Here is a 21056-nt window from a genome sequence, read left to right as displayed (position 1 = left end):
TCAAATAACACTGCCAGTGTTCTAGAGCTGTAATGTGACGTCTGAAAAAGATATTAAAACAGGTTAAATAAACATGTTTAGAATGTTTTGACATGACAAAGCTTTCTGTGAGATGTGTGCATCTTTAAATATGCATAAAGAGGCAAATATTAACAAACAAACATAGTCAATAACACGACACTGTAACCAAGCACATTTTTCACTTTGGAGCCATTGATGACTGTGCTTTATCTTGTTTTATCTTGTATATATTTATTTAATGTCTTGTTTTTAAATCTTCTTGTCTTAATGTTTTTATACACTTTTTAACTGTTGCTGCTGTACTGATGAGTCGCCAACTAAATTCCGTTGTATGTTTGTACGATGACAATAAACATCCTTATCCTTATCCTTATTACAAAACATTTTGTGAATGTGATGGTGGTCTCGTTTATTTTATTTTTTAAATAGTCCTCCATAAGTTATTTAAATACTAATCATCATAATTCATCACACCAAAAAAAAACAGTATATTTTTTCATAGAATGTGGTTTTTAAGAGGTTCTGGGTGGTCCATGCATACATGAAATTTTGCCATCCTCCATGAGTGGAGGATGAGACTCGTATATAAACTCCCACGCTGAGTCTGCTCCCATCACTCTGGGTCTGGAGGGGCAAGCTTAGAAATCAAGGATGAAGCTCCTTTTTGTAGCTGCATTTGCACTCTTTGTGTTCTCCACATTTGACAAGGCCGACTCTTCAGCTTATGACAAAATTGTTTTCCACAGTCGTGTCAGGGCAAGAAAACAAGGGTAAGCTTATCAATATGTTTCATTATGAATATTTGTACACCCTTGTAATGTCATGTTAGTTCATGTTGCATTCAAAGGTATTGAGCCTTGAGCACAACAATCATAGTTCTAAACATTTCAGCTTATTTGTCTCTGCTAAATCTGCTTTTAATTGTTCATTTTTGACACATTTTATATCATAACATTACGTCTCACTTAGAAAAGGTACAAACCAGCAGGGTTATAGTTGTCAAATTATAACCCAAATCTGACAAACCAATTTTATATCCAGCAGATGTGGATGTTGTGATTAGTAATATTTTACTGCTACTGTTTCACAAAGCAGCTGGGCCAGTTGCCAAATATACAAATCTTCACACTTGACACACTGATGTCTTACCCAGCAGGGCTGTTTGTCACATAATTATTCTTACTCCTGTGTTCTACCTGCTTTGAATTACCTTGTTGTTGAAATGTGCTATACCAATAAACGTGCCTTGCCTTGCCTTGCTGATATATGCTTCATTACTCTTTTCTACTCTCTATTCTCATCAGACCCAATGTCTGCGCGCTCCAGCAAGTCATGGGGACCAAGAAGAAGTACTTCAGCACTTGTCGTAATTGGTACCGCGGGACCATCTGTGGAAAGAAAGCGTAAGTGTATTTTTATGTTTCCAATAGGACAAGTTATTTCTCTTGTTTAAAGATGAACATTCTAAGCAAATTCAGTGACTAAAAGTTTTACTGGGTGCTCAGTTCTGTACGTATTTTGGAAATACAGCATTTATCTTGTGTCTGCTTCTTCTCCTGCTTCTTCTTTAAGGGTTTCGTGGAAACTTGAATGTTTCCATAGAGACAGACATCTGTTATCTTACTTTGAATAGACTACCGCTTAAAATGAAAAACACATTTGTGGACACAGCCCTAAATCCTTTGTATGGGAGACTGTCCTATTTGATCCTATAAACTGTGCGTTCAGGTTTTCATAACTTAGGAAGCCTGGTTGTCGTGGAGTTGTGAATCACTGATTCCAGGCTATGATTCAGCTCAGTCATACTAGACAGACTCTTTTTCATATTATTCCAGCCCCTTCAGCACTTTTGTGTTTAAACATGAATTGAAGCATGCCTATTTTACAGTCTCTCGCTTCCTCTCTCGCTCTCTCACTCGCACCCACACACACATTCAGCTTGCCCTTGACGCATGCATTATGCCTAAGTCATGCTTAGCACTCTAAAGGCTGAGTTCTTTATGATGCATACCCACTGCTCATTGAACTTGGCAAATGATAATGTTGGAAACAGCCAAAGAGTTGTATCTATTTCAATGGGACTGAGGAATCAATCAAAACATAAGAGGGCCAAAGTTTAATTCACATGGTGGACTGGATTACTAATTTACACCGGTTATTGTATGAGGATGCAAGGTGTCCTAAAATCACAACATATAACTAGTAATTACAAGTTTGAGCTACACCCATTTATTCAAAACTGAGCTGCACTGGAGGCAGAAATGTTCTAATTAATTGATGAAGTTTACCCTTCATGAGTGTTTTCGTGGAGTTGATTGAAAAGAAAACTGTTTCGATAATCAGCTGTTGATTTTGCCTGCTGCAGAGTACATACACCTTTGACTTCAGCGTCTCTGTCCCACACTGATTTAGACCAATCAGAACAGAATCAAGTTTATTCTTAATGAAATTGGTATAACTTATGCAGCAAGGTTAACTTGTCTATAAGATCAAATAAAATAAGATATCTCTCCTACTGTATCAGAGAAGCAGCAGGAAAGCATTACAATCTCAAACATATAAACTAATTCACGCTAACTCACTGACCAAAATGATCTAATATGGCTTAGATTGCCCTTTTTACAGTGGTATCTGGCAATTGATGCTGTGCAACTTAATTTAGCCAGCCAAATACTTGTACATGTCCCACTGATTCAAGAAGTAATATTATTTCGGCTTCCAGAGCAGCTATCTCTCTCTAAGAAGAAAACTTTGCACAACCAAACTTCTAAACTGCCCATTAGTGATGGGTTGAATTGGAATAAAAGCACATACAGTTTATTATATGTTTGACAAAATGATCATGGTTCTTGGAACAGTTATTTTATAGCGATGCTGAGAAGTCAAAAGTTTCCTACGCCATGGCCAGATACAATCCCTCTGTGTGGGAGAGCAGTGTAGCGAGGGTTTTGCTGACTCGGCCCCATTAGGGCTTGTGTGATCTCATCCCCAAGTACCCCCAACTCCATTCAACTTTGATTCAAATAGAGCTGTTCAAGATTTGCAGTCAGCCATGACCCAGAAGCGTCGGCCTGTACCCTGTCTGAGACAGTTGAAATAGGTTTTTCTTCTTCTTCTTTTTAAAACTTTTTTTTGTGTTGGAATCTCACTATTAACAATTACTGCACGTGTAGCATCTTTTAGTCATCCAATCATTAAATCCAAGAATGTCTTTGTTTGTCCCTAACCATGCTGACAAAGTCTAAATTGTCTGATTTGAACTACATATAGCACACATATGGAGCATTCCTGGTGTGCAGATCTCATAGGGAAACTGCTAAATCTTGGTCCAGTCCTCATCTTCCTCCTCCTTTTGTGTCATGTAGAACCAGCTCTGTTCACTCCCATACACAACCAAATGAAAAGCCACTTGTTACATTATGCTATTTACAAGTGATCAGTTTGTAATAGACAAAGAATGAATAATGTTTTTACTATTTTTCAAGATGATTTAAATCATGTTGAGCTGATTAATGGGGAAAAGAAGCAGCTTCGAGTTTTCTAACGATTCTACTGGGCAGTCCACAGTAACGCACTCCTCAGCCAACTCTGTTCTTTATGTCTTGTGTTTCTTTTATTGGTGTTAGTTATTTGAGGTGAATCGTACGTTTCCAAATGTCTGCTTTTCCAAGAGCTGGAAACAATGATATAGTTCCAACATGTTCAAACCTGCTGACCCAAGGGGCATAGTCATGTTTATATGTTGCAGCTGCACTTTGAATTTTACTACCCCCCTCGGGCTATTGTCCAGCACTACTTTTCAGTAGTACTACTGTTTTTCAGATTAGCCCAAATGTTTACATAAAGACCATCAAACCTTTTAAATGTTCCTTGTCAACCATCATTTCCTAAACCTCAACTGTAATTAGACTGCACTTTTTCAAGGCCAAAATGTTTCTGAGGTTAACCAAATACGTACAATCGTTCAAACTAATTGTTTAGCTTCAAAGAGGAGGTCTTGGTACTATAAATATACGACTGTAATGGTAGCATAATCCTTGAGGCTTGATTCTTTCCATTAGGTTTTGGTCTAAGCTGTAGGATCCCATGGTCGGTTTGGGTTATAAAAGAGAAAATGAGTAACATCTGGAAACACTGAATACGCCAGTGTGGAATGACGATTCAGTGCAAAACATGGCTGCCCAAAAAAAAAGTCTTACAATGTTGAAAGATACTTTCAAGCTATGCGCTACTTATTTAAGATAATACCCATGTTTGTGATTTGTGTATTTTGCCTGCAGGACTGTGCTTTATGAGTGCTGCCCAGGGTACATGAAGTTGGAGGGCATGGATGGTTGCCCTGCAGGTGAGTTAAGTGCTACATTGTAGAGCAGCTGTATGCTAGTTTTGGAATTAGACTAAATAAAGTAGAAAAAGATGGCGAAGCATACTTTCCACACACGTAGATTCTATTATTGGAATGGCAGGCTAACATCTAAGAATGCGTATTGTAAATCTCTTTCTCAGTGGCCCCGATTGACAATGTGTATGGCACCTTGGGTCTGGTGAAGGCCACCTCAACCCAAAAATACTCTGATATTTCTAAGCTAAGGCCTGAGATTGAGGGATCTGGATCCTTCACCTTCTTTGCCCCCAGCAACGATGCCTGGGAGCTTTTGGATGAAGTAAGTCAAGAACAAAATAATAAGCTAGAGGCTCTCTGTCTTTGAGGTTTTAACATCTCGTTTTCCTCACCTATCAGACAATGAGGAGTGGACTGGTCAGCAATATCAACATTGAACTGTACAACGCTCTGCATTATCACATGGCCAACAAACGCCTCCTGACTAAAGATCTAAAGAATGGAATGACAGTCACCTCCATGTACAATGACCTTGGTCTCAAAATTAACCATTACCCCAATGGGGTGAGTATTATCATTCAAGATTACCACGTGGTCCTTTTGTAGTTGTGCTATAAACACTTGTCAGTGGTATAACATTGTGTATGTTATGTGCAGGTGGTGACTGTGAACTGCGCTAGGATCATCAATGGCAATCAGGTTGCCACCAATGGCGTTGTGCATGTCGTTGACCGTGTTGTCAGTGCTGTTGGAAACACAATCCAGGATGTCATTGAGATTGACGATGACCTGACAACTTTGAGCGTGAGTAAATACATACAAAATAATTGACAAAATAATGTAAACACCTCAAGGACCAGGATTGTAAACTAAGTGCAAACACATTACAAGTAATTCAAATTGAATGCAAGCATGCAGAGCAATTTAGAAAATATTGCAGGTAAAAAACGTACCTATGCAGGGATTAGAGGGAATGGAAAAACACATGCAGAGTTTGCATTTGCAATATAGTTACTTTAAAATGTTTTTTTTTCAAATGATTAGATTGTTATGTCTGTCTCCTGAAAATGTTTATACTGTAGTCTATTGTCTATTTAATTTAATTGAACATAATCCCGTTGGTGAAATCACCATGTAGGATGTGGCTCTAACGGCTGGATTCTTGGAGAAGCTGGGTCAACCAGGACATTACACTCTATTTGCCCCCACCAACGAAGCCTTTGAGAGTCTGGGCAGTGAAGTGCTGGAGAGACTTCAGGGCGACAAGGCGGCCCTCACGGGTAAACTAGACTTTTATTAAAAGAGGTCAAGGCCTTCTAAAACATTGCATTGCAAACTGAGGATTTATTTTAACTGTTGCAAACCTGGGACCATATTTACATTTATCGATGAGGTACAGGAAAATAAATTCGGTGATTCACTGGCGGCATTTTTCTTAGACTAAGTCAACCATTTATTCACTTGTTCAACTTCTTCTAACTCAAATCAGATGACGCAGCAATTGATCTGGAACTTAAACACATTTGGCAAGCTGTACATAATACAGTTGAGACTTGTAAAAATAAGTCTCAAGTTTCAAGTCACGCATGAAATTGTTAGTGGAAAGTCAAACAATTTGACACATTTGACACTTTTGGTTTGATACTTTTAGAGGTATACATGTTGTGAGCAAGTCAGGATTAATATAATGTAGCTATTAGTATTTTTCTCAGACATTTGCAAGAATTGTTCCACTGTAATCGTCAATCAGAGCAAGTTAAAGCTTTCAAGTATACAGTGACCGTAAGCTCTTAAAAAATCCAGGAAAAAACAATTAAATAGTGCAGAATCATTTTCAACATTATCTTGTTTTGTGTCAACACTGAGAGGAAAGAAACAGCTGCTTTATTGAGCAAGCTGGTCAAATTGGCAACAACCCAAAACTGTTTTATTGGTCCACAGCTTGCCTTATGATGTGAGATCAGACCATTTCACACAATTTTAAACAGATCAGTTAGAAAATAACAAGTCGTCTGACTCAGGGACCCGAGGGATCCAAAGGGTCCTCAGGTTCCCAATGCATTTTATCCTCAGCTGCAGTGAAACATGCGAAAGAACATAAAATAGCCCATGCAGCAAACTGACCTTCAAATAAACATATATATTCACCTAAACTATACATTAATTCAAAACTGTCTTGCTTTTTCAGCTCTTCTGAATTTCCACCTTCTGGACTCAGTCCAGTGCTCTGAGGCCATCATGGCTGGCACCTCTTATGAGACCCTTGAGGGCAACACTATTGATATTGGCTGCGATGGTGAAAGTCTAACAGTCAACGGCATTAAGATGGTGCGCAAGAAGGACATCGTCACCACCAATGGTGTCATCCACCTTATTGACCAAGTGCTCATGCCAGACTCAGGTTAGACTCCGACATTTTCCTCTCATTTAAGCATACCTGGTTTACTATATGAATATATAATGCGGCAGGTGTTTCATGTTTTTCTGTAATCCATATTTTAATGGTGGTGGGATTCTCTTTGTCCTTCAAGCTAAACAGGTGATGGAACTGGTAGGAAGTTCCCAGTCAACATTTGGTGACATGGTATCTGAGCTGGGCCTTTCTGCTGCCATGAGAACAGGCACTGAGTACACATTGCTGGCTCCCTTCAATGCTGCCTTCAATGGTGAGCAACATACTGTTCATTACATCATGAACGCTGTTCTGCCCCCACATTTCTGTGTTGTAGAATGTCATTGCCTTTTCATGCTCGCATTTGTCCTTCCTCTCTTGCCGTAGTTAGTACCTCGTTGTTTTAGTATTCTAATGAAAGGACACGCTGCACTAATGTTTCACCTCTTCTGTTTGGTAACCTTGAGAGACCTTAGTCTTTTTACTATTCTGCTCTTGCTTTGTGCAGGAAAGCTTAACAGATAGCTAACAGTAAATCCTTTCAATAAAGACCCAGGCATCCGTTGAAGAGTTTCAGGGCTTTAGTTAGAAGTTCTTTATTTTTCAACGGATGCCTGGGTCTTTATTGAAAGGATTTACTGTTAGCTATCTGTTAAGCTTTCCTGCACAAAGCAAGAGCAGAATAGTAAAAAGACTAAGGTCTCTCAAGGTTACCAAACAGAAGAGGTGAAACATTAGTGCAGCGTGTCCTTTCATTAGAATACTAAAACAACGGTGGGCAGTCATGTTCACCTGTCTGAGTACGCGTGCGGTGCACATTGAGGTCATTGAGAATATGACAACCTCCAGCTTCATTAATACTTTGAGGAGATTCACCGCTATCAGAGGCCCTGTGAGACTACTGCGTTCTGATAGGGGAACAAACTTCATTGGAGCTTGCAAAGAACTGCAGATTAACTCAGAAGATCTAGAGTTGAAAGCTCACCTGCAACACAAAGGCTGCACCTGGACTTTTAATCCTCCACACTCTTCTCACATGGGAGGTGTGTGGGAGAGGATGATCGGTATTGCACGTCGCATTTTAGATGCCATGTTGTTGAAGGAGAACAGTCATCTCTCACATGAAGTGCTGGCGACACTAATGGCTGAAGTCATGGCAATCATGAACGCAAGACCCCTAGTTCCACTGTCCTCCGATCCTGAGATGCCAGCAGTTTTCACACCCGCAATGCTGCTCACTCAGAAGACTGACGCAGTTTCTGCTCCGTCAGGGAAGATGGATCTCAAGGATCTCTATAACACGCAGTGGAGGCAAGTCCAAAGCCTTGCTGAAACCTTCTGGAGACGCTGGAAGCAAGAATACTTGGTTACCCTCCAGCCTCGCAAGAAGTGGCAATCCGAAAGACCAAACTTGCAAGTTGGAGATGTGGTACTCCTAAAAGACACTCAAGTCAAGAGAAACGAGTGGCCCACAGGACTTATTGTTGAGACCACTCCAAGCCGGGATGGCAGAGTTCGGAAAGTTAATGTCAGGATCATCAGAGACGGTACCCCTAAGGTGTATTCAAGACCTGTTACAGAGGTTGTACTGCTCCTCAGTGAGGGAATATAGTGGTATTATAAAATACCAGGCGGGGAGTGTTCTGCCCCCACATTTCTGTGTTGTAGAATGTCATTGCCTTTTCATGCTCGCATTTGTCCTTCCTCTCTTGCCGTAGTTAGTACCTCGTTGTTTTAGTATTCTAATGAAAGGACACGCTGCACTAATGTTTCACCTCTTCTGTTTGGTAACCTTGAGAGACCTTAGTATTTTTACTATTCTGCTCTTGCTTTGTGCAGGAAAGCTTAACAGATAGCTAACAGTAAATCCTTTCAATAAAGACCCAGGCATCCGTTGAAAAATAAAGAACTTCTAACTAAAGCCCTGAAACTCTTCAACGGATGCCTGGGTCTTTATTGAAAGGATTTACTGTTAGCTATCTGTTAAGCTTTCCTGCACAAAGCAAGAGCAGAATAAACGCCCATCTGTTTTTCACTAAGCACATGGCTAAATATGAACCTAGGCTGCTCCGCACTCAGTCACAGTCTGGAATAAAGGAGGATATTTTGTATTTCCGCATTGCATGCTGAGTCATAACGTCAATAGAAATGTACATAAATGGAGCTTCAGGGAAATGGTGAATTTATTGGAATATTGCAGAATCGTTATGCCATGTAAGACCAAATACCCACTCCCCCTGACAACATTCCTGGACTTCACCCGAAGGGACGAAAGATGGTTTGCGTCTGTAACAAGAATGTGTAATTGATCGAGGCAGAATACTTTTATCTTCAAAGGCATATGGTTTTAAATGGGTGCACAAGTATGCACAAGCAACAGCTGAATGTAACAGAATATTAAACTGTAAATGATTTCATGTACAGGACATCATGTCTCATGGTCTATAGGTTAATGTGGTCCACCTATAGAACTGCCCAGTAAATCAAGTCACTAATGGCAGATAGGTCTTTGCGCAGTTAGAATAGTTGCTACTGCTCTCTGGACATTATGTTCAAAATAATGTAAATATAAATGCGATTTCTGATGCAAAAGCCAATACACTAGATGTAAATGTACAATGTTGCTGGTATGTTTCATTTGTAATGGGGAATATAAAATGTATTTCCTCTACAGATGAAGTGATGTCCATGGATCAGAGTTTGCTCAAGATTATCCTGGAGAGCCACATCTTGAAAAGAAAGATTGTCCTGGGAGAGTTGTTCAATGGCCAGCTGCTGGAGACCATTGCAGGAAGATTTCTGAGAGTCTTCATCTATCGCACAGTGCGTCCTCTTCTCTGAAGTTGTGCCCAAAAGTTGTTGCTGTGTGCCACACATTACCCCTGTTATTTGACCATCCATCCTCAAATCTTCGAGAGGTAATGAATCCCCTTGCCTTTAACTTGTGGATTATTTCTGCAGGCTGTGTGCATTGAGAATTCCTGTCTGGTAAGAGGCAGTAAAGAAGGAAGCAATGGTGCCCTTCATCTCGTGAGGACTTTTTTGAAACCGGCGGAAAAATCGATGTTTGAAATTCTGACAGAAAATAGAGGGTTCAAGTAAGTAAAGAGCAATGTTGTGAAGTGAAAATGGACTGCCCGTATTAAAAAGCAGCACAACCACATATTGGTTACATACATGTATCTTTCCATTAAATCAACATGGCACATATGGGAATCAGAAAGTGCTGTTGTTGCAATATGTCAGTGGGTTCTGTAACAGCCAAGTTACCATTTTCTTCTCTTGGCTGCAGGATCTTTTTGTCTCTGATGGAAGCTGCTGGCTTGACAGACCTGCTGAAACAAGAGGGAGACTTTACTCTGTTTGCCCCGACTGATAAGGCTTTCGCTAGTTTAAGTGAAAGTGATTTGTCCTTGTTGAAGAGTAGGTCTTCCATACTACCTTTACACACGTGTTTCAAGCCCTTATGTTACTCGTTGAAAATCACAAACAACACAAAAAAATGAAGTGAATATTTGCCATTCTTTATTTCAGGTGACATGAACGCTCTCAGAACCATCCTTTTGTATCACATCAATAATGGCATCTTCATTGGTGGTGGTTTGGAGACTGGGGTGACAAACCTTCTCAAGTCTCTTCAGGGCGGCAACCTCAGAGTGATAGCTGTATGTATTTAGAACAGCAAGACTAAACATTTATCTTGTGTCAATAAACTTTTCACCTTTATATTTTGTGTTATCTTTAAGTATAACGGTGTAAAAATGTATTTAAATTATTCATTAAGATTATAATAGTCTAGATCATGATTATCTCAAAAAATATCATCCTGGATTGTATAACTCAGTAACCTTAGCAAACTAATATAGTTATTTACTGAAGAATACAGTTAATTCCTTATTTTGAAATACAGGTTAATCTAAGCCGCTCATTATGTGTTTGTAATTATTTTAACTGTCTCCATCAGGCAACCAACTCTATGCTAGTGAATTCTGTCCAAGTCCCTGAATCTGATATCATGGCCACCAATGGAGTCATCCACTTCGTCAGCCAAGTCTTGTATCCAGGAGGTAAAATGTTTACCCCGTCAACTCAGTTAATATGACTTTTGTAAATCTGTCAAGAGATGCACTCTCTGCCCTTCTTTTATAACAGTTGTAAAGGCCCAACCTAAGTTAACGCCCTGTGCTTTCTTTTAGATGTGCCAGTTGGAAGCCAGGATTTCCTCATGCTATTGGAGAGGCTCATCACTTACATTAAAATCAAGGTGTCATATCAAAGATTTACATCTAGTTATTAAAGCTGTGAGACCTATAAAAGGCAGGGTGCAGTTTTCTGTGTGCAGGTGTTGTTGTCAATGGCTGTAACCAATTTTCTACTTGTTTTTTACAGTTCATTTCAGGGTTCAGATATCAGGAAATTCCCCTTACATTTCTGAGTAAGTAGCAGTATTATTATGTTTATTTGTGTGTGTTTTTTAATCTACATAATTTGTAATCTCTTAAAAGGCATTCTTCTCTCTCAATAATGGATTTATATCTCCTGTTGTTTTTAGAGAGGATCATCATCCAGGAAGGTACAGTAATGATGATTTATTAATATGTTAAACAGTTTAAACAGTTGCATGCACAGAATTGGGGGATCACTAGTCTGCTTCCTGCTGAATTGAAACGTGCTGATCAATCACCAACACTCCTCGTTAATCCCTGATTCTACAAATGCATGCTCAGAACACAGTTGTAGCGTTTGACAGCTGAAGTATCATTAATCAGAGAGAGGATAAGAGTATTTCTTATCTGCTACTGGCTAATTACCAGTCAGCAATTATTATTCATCACATTTTTGTCAAAGCAAACTTTTTGATGGAAGGAAAGGTCCAATGTTACGATACCTGAATGCAAATATTCTCTGTGTCGAAGGTCAACCCTCCATCACCAAGGTGACCAGAGTCATTGAAGGTCAGCCCTCCATCACCAAGGTGACCAGAGTCATTGAAGTTCAGCCCTCCATCACCAAGGTGACCAGAGTCATTGAAGGTCAGTCCTCCATCACCAAGGTGACCAGAGTCATTGAAGGTGAGCCCTCCATCACCAAGGTGACCAGAGTCATTGAAGGTCAGCCCTCCATCACCAAGGTGATCAGAGTCATTGAAGGTGAGCCCTCCATCACCAAGGTGATCAGAGTCATTGAAGGGGAAGCCTCCAGCTCCACGGTTACCAGGGTCATTCAAGGTAAATGTTTTTTTACTTGAATTGATACATCAGTAGTTTCATATCATTAATTATCTCACAAACTCATGAATTGCTGTCGTCTGCAGGCCCTCAGTTCTCAGTCAGCTCTCACACCGCCAACTTCGGTCCGGGAGGTCAGTGAAACTGATTATGATTCACAAGGCATGGATGGGGCTTATTGTTCTATGTCACTATCATGATCAATGGTGTTCAACGTTGTGTTGCTCTCTTCCCTGGTGTGGTGGTAAATGTGGTTGGATTTGTAGAGAAATATTTTTTATATCTCTCTTAAAATATTGAATAATATAAATTAGATTAACACTAGTTCGAGTAATCCCATAAATGAATCCAAATCATGAATTAATAAAATACAAACATACTACAGTTAATGTTTATGACAATTACAATGTTAAAAAATGTTATAATGTTTAGGTACAATTGTAATGTTAGAATTTCTATATTAAGGCTAAAATAACCAGAATACTATTTGATTTTGATTTTCAAAAAAACCTGCATTTGTAATAAATGCAGCGTAGCCTGTTAGCTGGTTCAGGCAGTCAACATGAGTCCGATGGAGTATTCTTCTCCCTGTATCATTTATCCAACGCACTTCTATCATGGTGGATGTACTTAAAGGAATAATTCAACATTTTGAGTAATGCAGCTTCTTGCTAGGAGTTAGATGAGAAGATTAATACCGCTGTCAGGAATAGTATCAATCTTCTCATCTAACTTTTGGCAAGAAAGCAAATAAGCACATTTCCCAAAATGTCTTCCTATTCCTTTAAGCTGACTGTGCGCTGCTCCATCTTTCGCTGCCATGCTTGCGGCCACAAAGCTCAAATGAACGCTATGCTGACACTTAGTGCTAATGCCACTGCGGCTGCTGTTCATACTGCATTCCATTTGAATGAGCCCCACCTCCACCGCAGCATCCACCTGTAGGCTTGGAGTATGGATGAAATTATAATCATCACCCCCTGCTGTGCTGCTGAGCTTGATATTCCCTTGCGGCTATCAGAGCCTAGATTTAAAACTTCCATGCCGTACGTATTCTACATTTTTATAATAATTTATTCCACATGAGTTGGCTGACAGACATGTATTGTTTTTTAACAGCTGGCAACAGGAGGAGGGGAAGGGTCTGAGCATGGACGGATGAGAATATCGACCATGTAAAGGCAGAGAGAGACACCAAACCCAGAGGTTGAAACTGCTGTTTTTTTAATACAGAATACACTTAAAATGTCAGTGATTTAAAATGTTTTTTATAATTGCCAAAAGTAAAATATTTTCACAAACAATTGAATTGTGCTTGGAATGTATATCTATTATGAGTGTTCAATGTCTCAAAAGAGTTCAGCATATGTAAACAGGGTTCAAATTTACATTTTGGCATTACTTTAAAGACGCCAAGCAAGTCAGGATAGCAATATTTTTTTTAAAATCCGAACCATTACGAGTCGCTATAAAAACATTTCTGTTCTACACTTTAAACTTTTGCTGGAGGTGAAGGTTAAAACAAGGAGATGTTACGAGCGGTATTGGAAGATTTATAAATCTCAGCATGATAAAAAAATAGAAAAATAAATGGTGTGTTTTCAGACTTCAATGATTTTTTTACGTATCCGTGGCTGAGTTGTTTAAGGTTTCATGTAAATTGTGTCTATGCTTGTATTTTGGATCGATGTATCCAACTGCAGATTGTTTCCTTTCTATTTTTTAAACATATTCCAATAGAGTGCATTCTCTTATATAAATATGCCAATTTAAAAAGGCCGTTGTTTGGAGTCATTTCTAATGTACTTGGAAGGCTTTTCAGTAGTCGACTATGGTTTAGAAAAGTTGAATATCAAATGTCAAAATCTAAATGTGGCTGCCTTTTGTATTTCCAAGAACAGACTTGTATCTTAGACTCTAAGATTTCTGAGTCATCTTTTTCAATGCAATCTTTTTAATGTGTATTTAGGAGGGAGCTTGGCAACCCATTTTTGAAAACTTTGTAAAATTTGAAATAAAAGGAAAGGCTTCAAAGGAAAACATCTGCTTTGACTTGTTTTCTTCTTCTGTCTTCTTTGTTTATTCTTGTTTGCGAAGCAAGATAACAGCATGCTGGCTGAGCATAAATGTCCATGCATTTGAATGTGTTGTCAGAGCACCTCTTGCAGATGACGGTGATGTATCTGTGAGACTGTGTTCTCTTTGCTTGCAAGCAAATAAATTGACGATTACAACTTTGATCCTTCATCAAGAACACTGTTTCATTTGACATTGATTTGAAAACACTTTACACTTTTCTCCCGAATAGTTTAAGAAATATTCCACAACATTCTTTATAGCAATAACCAGAAGACATTATGAAGCATTTTGAAGGCCATCGGTACAGATAATGGATAGATTGATAAGATCAAGTATCATAATGCTTCATAATTGCTGCTCAGTCAAGTCAGCTGTCTATAAGACTCTGCCGAACACGGTGATGTCATTTTTATATTTGTGGTGTCAATATGTGAGCATGAGAGCAGGTTACAAAACAGGTACTGTCTGTTAACACTGTGAGTTAACATAGAGTGCATTAGGGCACTTAGTTGGCATTCATTTCACTTTCAGGCTCCCTGAGCTAAATCTGTAAGTCCATTTTATTCCATGGATACATGTCTGCGGCGAGGACAATATGTCCTACGTTTTGACCTAAAATGGTGTATGAAGGGAATATTGTGGTAATGAAGGCAAGTTGTTTGGAAAATCTACAAAATCATTTTCAAGCTCCTCTTCTCTCTAGCGGTGATGTCACTCCTCTAAGTCTGAACATTCCGTCCAATACACACCCATTATAAAATTAAAATGAAAACATTGACCATCGTTGTTTTCCTATCATATTTGGAATGTTGTTTTCAGAACGTTCTTGAAACGTTACGGAGTGGTCTTGGAATGTGTATCCCTAATGTTTTCGTAACGTTGTTTTGTTAATGTTTTTGGAACTTTTTTTTCTTCCAAACATTCAAAGAAATTTACCTTCACAAAAAGATCTTGGAGCCTCAAGAACATTATTGGATCCTCGTATTCTGAACATTCTTGTGGCGCAGTTTTCCTAGCGGTTTTGGATGTAGTTTTTCTTACGTTCATAGAACATTATTTTTTGAACCAAGGTAACAATGCAAAATTAAAGACATTGATCATCATTTTCAAAAAGTTGTTTTCAGAACAATTTAAGAGCATTGTTTTCGGACAACAAGATTATGATAACATGAATCAGCATTTCCACAATTAGGCTCAAAAAGATAATAGTCAGCGTGCTGTACACAAGGCTTACAGCCGCACTGAATAACTTATATCAGTTGTATTGTGTGATTACAAATGAATCATTCATCAGTAATTGTTATTTTATTTACAGTGGGTATTATGATATTATCAACAATGAATGCATTGTTATACGTTGAGGTTGCAGGGACATTGTGTGAGCTGTTATGTGCAGAGATTTGGGACAGGCCCAGCTCCTTTGTTATTTGGCTCATGTGCAAAACTCTTCAGTGCTTTTTATGACTTCTTGGATGGAGTAAAATGGGTACAAATCGCAAACTCTTACAACATACAGAACTAAAGCACAAACACGACATGTAAAGACATTTTTTGTCGATGTGTAATTTTATGATACAACAGGCTGTATTCGCCAGCTTGAAGTGATGAAATCATTGTTGTCTTGCCATTGAAATTATGTTTTATTCAGCAATATTAAAACATAATATGTTCATCCAGTCAGTGGCCCGTGGAAAACCCAAAAAATAACTTGCCTGCCAACCAAATAAAAAGTACGATAAATGTTACTCTATTGTTTGCTATACAGCAAGATCAACGAATGTAAAAAAAAATAGAAGATAGCCCTTAAATCCTGTACCAACACATTCATATCTGTACTCTGTGGTTGTTGCAATAACTTTTTTTTAAACTTGCTTTACTTGGGGAGTTTAGGGTCTTGTCCATAGTCTTGTCCTGTGTAATGAGGGTCTTGTTGCAAGTGACTGACCCTAATTCAGTATCATTATTAAGTTGTCTTTAGTAATGCTGGTGGGGGGCTGGGAATACAGTCTCCATGAGTCATGGCCATAAACATAAAAAAAAACATTTATTCCTGAAACCTGTTATGTCTGCTCTGCTTTAATGTCGTACACTTTTCTTTTGCTGTGTTTCGGTTTTGTCTATATGTTGCTGTCTGTTTCTCTATGAATTTTAACTTCGTTTCAATTTGAGATTTTGTTATTTTAGGCTGCCTTGAAACATCTGGCTGGGGACAGCAGATGGAAATTAGCCTCTCTAGCTAACTCTGGCTCACTTACAGTGTAACTGTTGATTAGTGTGCATTGTCCCTGAAAAATAAATAAATTCCTCTGCTTGTTTGTTTGGCAATATTTTCCCCTTTGTTTAGACTGTATCAGTCACTGTTGCATTAGGTGTACCAGCAAAGATTAAGTAACTATTTGAGTAAACCGCTACATTAACATGAAAATCTTTCTACTGAGAGATTGAATACATTCTGCAGTCAGATGCACAGCAGGACATGAAAATTGAGAAAACATCGGCTGGAGGATCCTAGTGCTTTTCCATCTGGTTTTGGATTGTCCACACTGTAGTCTTCAGTGATCTTCCAATCAAATATTAAATAATTTATTAGACTACTGGTACCACCAACAATAGATTCAAACTTCACCTGACAGTTTCCACTGCTCATCACTATCAGCAACAGGCAGCTGTCTGCTTATTCTTACCGTAAGTGAAACACACAGGAAGCTAATTGATTTCCAGTATCGTTGTGCCAAATGAGCTTTCACTTATCTGACAGCCTTTTGTTGTTTGTAATTTTATAACCTAATACTGTATTAATGACATGAGTTTCAGCCTTGAAAGTTGCATCACACTGTACATGCTTTAATACAAAACACTTTTTTTTTTTTAAATATGTTCTTTGTGCTACAAAATGAAATTAGCATCTTAGATTTTATAATAGTACAGAGCAGAGCAAAGTCTTCCAGAATCCAATAATCAATTCATGATTTGATGATATACATACTGTGCAATGACATTATCAATATATTTGAAATATAAACTGATCTTTTCCGGTGTGAATTATCCAAATAAGGTCTTAGTATATCTAATCACACTCCAAAATGCAGGATGTTTGCATATTTGCATTTAGAAAAGTAGGATGAATAGTATAATGTCTTTGATGTAATATACACGTTCACCTCATCTGATCCACAAATATTAGAGTTCAGGGAAGGTTTCAGTCTGTTTTTACTTGGCCCAAATCAATCAAACATATATAAGCATACCAGGAGAACTCTCTGGCTCAGTAAATGTGCACAACAGTGAATGTTACGTAACCTGTCATGCTCTGACAGACTGCCAGGAATCATTGCCAGAGAGTTTTATATGCTTTTATGGCAAAAATGTGGCAAAAATATTTCTCTCCAGATGTGTTTGTTTTATAGGTATGCCTTCATGTACTTCCACACCTAAATGTCTTGGGTTAGCACTCTATTTTATTTTTTTAGTTAACATAAATGTATAAATGCCAGCTATAATTATAAATATATCATAATTATTAATCGTAATAAAATCAGTCACTATGCAAGTCTTATCGTATGACTTTGTCCAAAACATGCAGACCTTGAATTTAGTTTGACTGTTTCCAGTCATGAATACCAAGATGTTACATAATATTTGGGCTACTAGAATGATGCATGGGAGGAAGATTATAGGTTCATCTCCAGGATAAATGTATTATTCTCAAAGATGTTTTGAAAATGAATACTAACCTGCTTTTGTCTCCATCACATCTATCAATGAAGATTAAAGGACACTGTACATGTGTGAGCATTAAATAGCTGATCTTGCAAAATGAACTCTGCAGATAAGTTTAGGAAAACGTCCGTATAGTACAAGATTCATATTCTATAAGGGTCTAAAATGTGATTGAAATGGTCATAAATGAATACGGTTAGAAACTGAACATGACTGACATACTTCTGTTTCTGCAAACAGCGGTACATAACGTTTACCAACACAGCACCCTTTTTTATTGAGACTGACAACTTTTTCTACAGTCAAAAACATCAAAAATTAATTGAAAGATGCAATAATCACAATAAAATAGTCATGGTTGCTTTGAGAAATCACCACGCAATTTTTACCAACTAAAAATGTAATTTAAATATTAATTTTGTATCAAAGCCTTGAAGGGCACATTAGGCTATTTTTAAAACCCAGTTTAAATGCTCTTATGCAATAATTATGTTATTTATTATGACAGAAAAAAACGGCTTCTGAGCCTTACCGTATGTAATTGTCTCAGATGTTATACCCATACATTTGTACACTAAATAGATCAATATTTCTTTGATTTAAACATACAAATGAGAACATAACCCGTAAATCCTTAAGTGTTTAAGGATCAGGAACATAGTCTCTGAAACAAATGGGAAAGTCACTGGATTATTGACACACGGAAGCAGTAACTCTGTGGACGGACCAAGTTATTCCTGGACTTTTTTCTGGTGCTGGATTAAAGTTTTGTATAAATGACATAAGAATGGCCTCTCTGACTGAGCCTGATATCCACACACTGAATGTCTAAACTGCTTGACAAAATGCAAGATATGGGTAGCAATTCAGAGATGTGGCTACCTGTCAATATAGCCAACTCTATTTCAGGCCTATACAGTTTGCTGCATTTCTTCTGAACTACGTTCATGTGTGGTTTTGCATTTGATCTGTTGACTTATTTTGAATCATAACCTGACAGCGGAAAAGCTCAGCGGAAATATCAGCGGAAAGGTCCTGCGTGCCTGATGAAAGACACCTGAGGATACGATGTTCAAATTAATCTTGTTAAAAACAATTCATCGCCTTCAGGTTCAACATCTTTCAATGCCTGGGCCAACCCAAATACTGTGAAATGGCCTGTACTTATTGTGAGCCCTGGCTTGCAGGACAGCTTGGATGACACAATAAGGATTTTAACTATTTCAGAACCAAGCAGAACCCTGTTCATTAGTTTATACTGTACCCCATGTCATCTAATGGTCATTTTTATGAAATGAAATGGCAGCTTTGTAGCTGTTAACTTCTGTACTAACTGTTTCATTGTCTTTTTTGACCGAGACACAAGTTGAACAGCTGGTAAATGGTTTTCAGTGCAACTTAAGTGCTTCAAAGAAGAATGTGGTAACTTGTCTAAACAGAAGATTTAGAAAGTCCAGTGTGACGTTAGAATAAGCATTCTGCTTCCTTCTGGAGCACCATCCTCCTACATTGAACACACATATTGGACAGCGGTGTCATGACACACTTTATTTTTACTGGAGCACTCTTGGCTTAAGTGACAGCAAGAAGAACATCACTTTTTATTGGGAAAGTGCAACACGGTTGTGAATACAGCATGGCCAACAGACCATGCACAGTTTTTTCATAACTCACCCTCATGGAAAACATCCCGACATTTTCCATTGTGCCACAGGACATGCAGTGTAGTGATCAAATCTGTATCCATATGGTGTAATACAGATTAGTGATGTAACTCCTCCTCAGAATATAATTGACCACAACTTTTACGTTTTGGCTCATACCATTATACAACCTTTCGGGAAGTAGCTAAAGATAAAGTAGCTTAAAAGGGTAATCAACTGATTGCAGAGTGTCACTTTTTCAACCCTATTGCCATGCAAGACTGTCAATATTAAAATATTCTGCAAAACCCCAGAATACATTCAATGCCAATGATTTGAAATCCCCTGTTTCTACAATAACTGCACATGAAAACTACAATATGGTTAAGGTTGCAAAAAAGACGGTTATTGCAAATAATATGACACAACATTATAAGGCAAGTAAACACCTGGTTAAAGTTAATACAATGGCAAAAGTTAACTGCAGGTATGCAATGGGATACAAACTCAAATCTCCTGCATAAACATCTGAGGAGCTACACACTCATCTTCCTCAGCAATCTCATCATCCTTACTTTCTGCCTGCAAAGTTGCTACTGGATATGAATCGTGAGATGCAGAAGTGACCATTGCAGAAAGACGTAATAACCAGGAATTCTGGGCTGACTTTTCTATAAACATATTTCTATAATTTCTTCTGTGGTTTTAGAGGTTTTGTCTAGTCTGAGATGATAACCTAAGCGATGACACCAGAGTTATCTCGGCTTGGTCTTGAAGGCTAAACATTTTTAACAGAAAGCCTATACACTACAAATGAAATACATTGAGAGCGGAGTGGAAACCGGAGACAAATTCCATGTAAGGGTACGCATACATGGCCAATAAAGATGATTCTGATTCTGAAATGGGGGCATGGGGAAAAACACCTTGCATGAGGTAAAGCTGCAATGAAACTACCAAGTTGCACAGTGGGAAGTGTACTTGGACTAAAAGTTTGAATATCTTGCCCTCTGCTGCATGATTTCTGACAATTATTTTTCCACGATCTTTTTTTTTGTGAGTCTTCCAACTCTTTAGAGTAAGAGGGCTCGCTTAACAATAACTTTTACGAAAGTTACGTAATTATTTATTCTGTGACTGTTGTAAAATACGTCTCCCTTGTGATTGATTATTTTCAGTGAAATCCACGTATACGGGTTTTTTTGAAAGTTACAATGCATCAGAATGGATTTCTGAACAGACATGCACAGAAGAGCCAAGGAAACTCTGAATTACAGTACATCAGGGAATGATGTTAAAAAACGATCCACTGCATGTGACTTAATAATTAAGCCAGCACAGGTTCACAGTTTCATCAGTTCGGGCAACACATAAGACTTGTTTTTGCTGCTGCATGGTTACAAGAGTGGCAAGGCAGTATTTCACTCTTTTCCTTCATGATCAGTTAGCTGGTCGCCAACAACACTCCCCTTCCCCTCCTCCAGCAGTTTATGGGAGTCATGAGCCACGTAGACGGGACTCCCTGTGCTTCGTGGTTCAGATTTCCAGTCTGCCATTTCCTCTCTGTCTAGCCAATGATATTGTTATGGTCTGAGAAATGGCTCAGTGTTCTGCATCACTTGCAGGCGGAC

The 21056-nt window shown here is 38.4% G+C and overlaps 1 protein-coding gene across 1 annotated transcript; it reads left to right on the top strand.

The window, feature by feature from the left end:
* The first annotated feature begins 652 nt into the window (after positions 1 to 652).
* Positions 653 to 16371, top strand: postnb (periostin, osteoblast specific factor b). Its single transcript, XM_079271931.1, has 20 exons — positions 653 to 791; positions 1326 to 1424; positions 4302 to 4366; positions 4528 to 4685; positions 4763 to 4927; positions 5021 to 5167; positions 5502 to 5643; positions 6552 to 6764; positions 6895 to 7029; positions 9430 to 9578; positions 9717 to 9853; positions 10048 to 10178; positions 10290 to 10420; positions 10720 to 10822; positions 10952 to 11019; positions 11145 to 11190; positions 11308 to 11328; positions 11672 to 11983; positions 12070 to 12117; positions 13103 to 16371. Exons 1-20 carry the CDS (start codon positions 673 to 675, stop codon positions 13129 to 13131), a joined length of 2418 nt encoding a protein of 805 aa, XP_079128057.1. The 5' UTR covers positions 653 to 672; the 3' UTR covers positions 13132 to 16371.
* The last annotated feature ends 4685 nt before the right edge of the window (positions 16372 to 21056 follow it).

The sequence above is a fragment of the Melanostigma gelatinosum genome (genome assembly GCF_949748355.1).
Source record: "Melanostigma gelatinosum genome assembly, chromosome: 7".
In the NCBI taxonomy this organism is placed as follows: domain Eukaryota; kingdom Metazoa; phylum Chordata; class Actinopteri; order Perciformes; family Zoarcidae; genus Melanostigma; species Melanostigma gelatinosum.
This window is presented reverse-complemented; position numbering and strand designations above follow the sequence as displayed.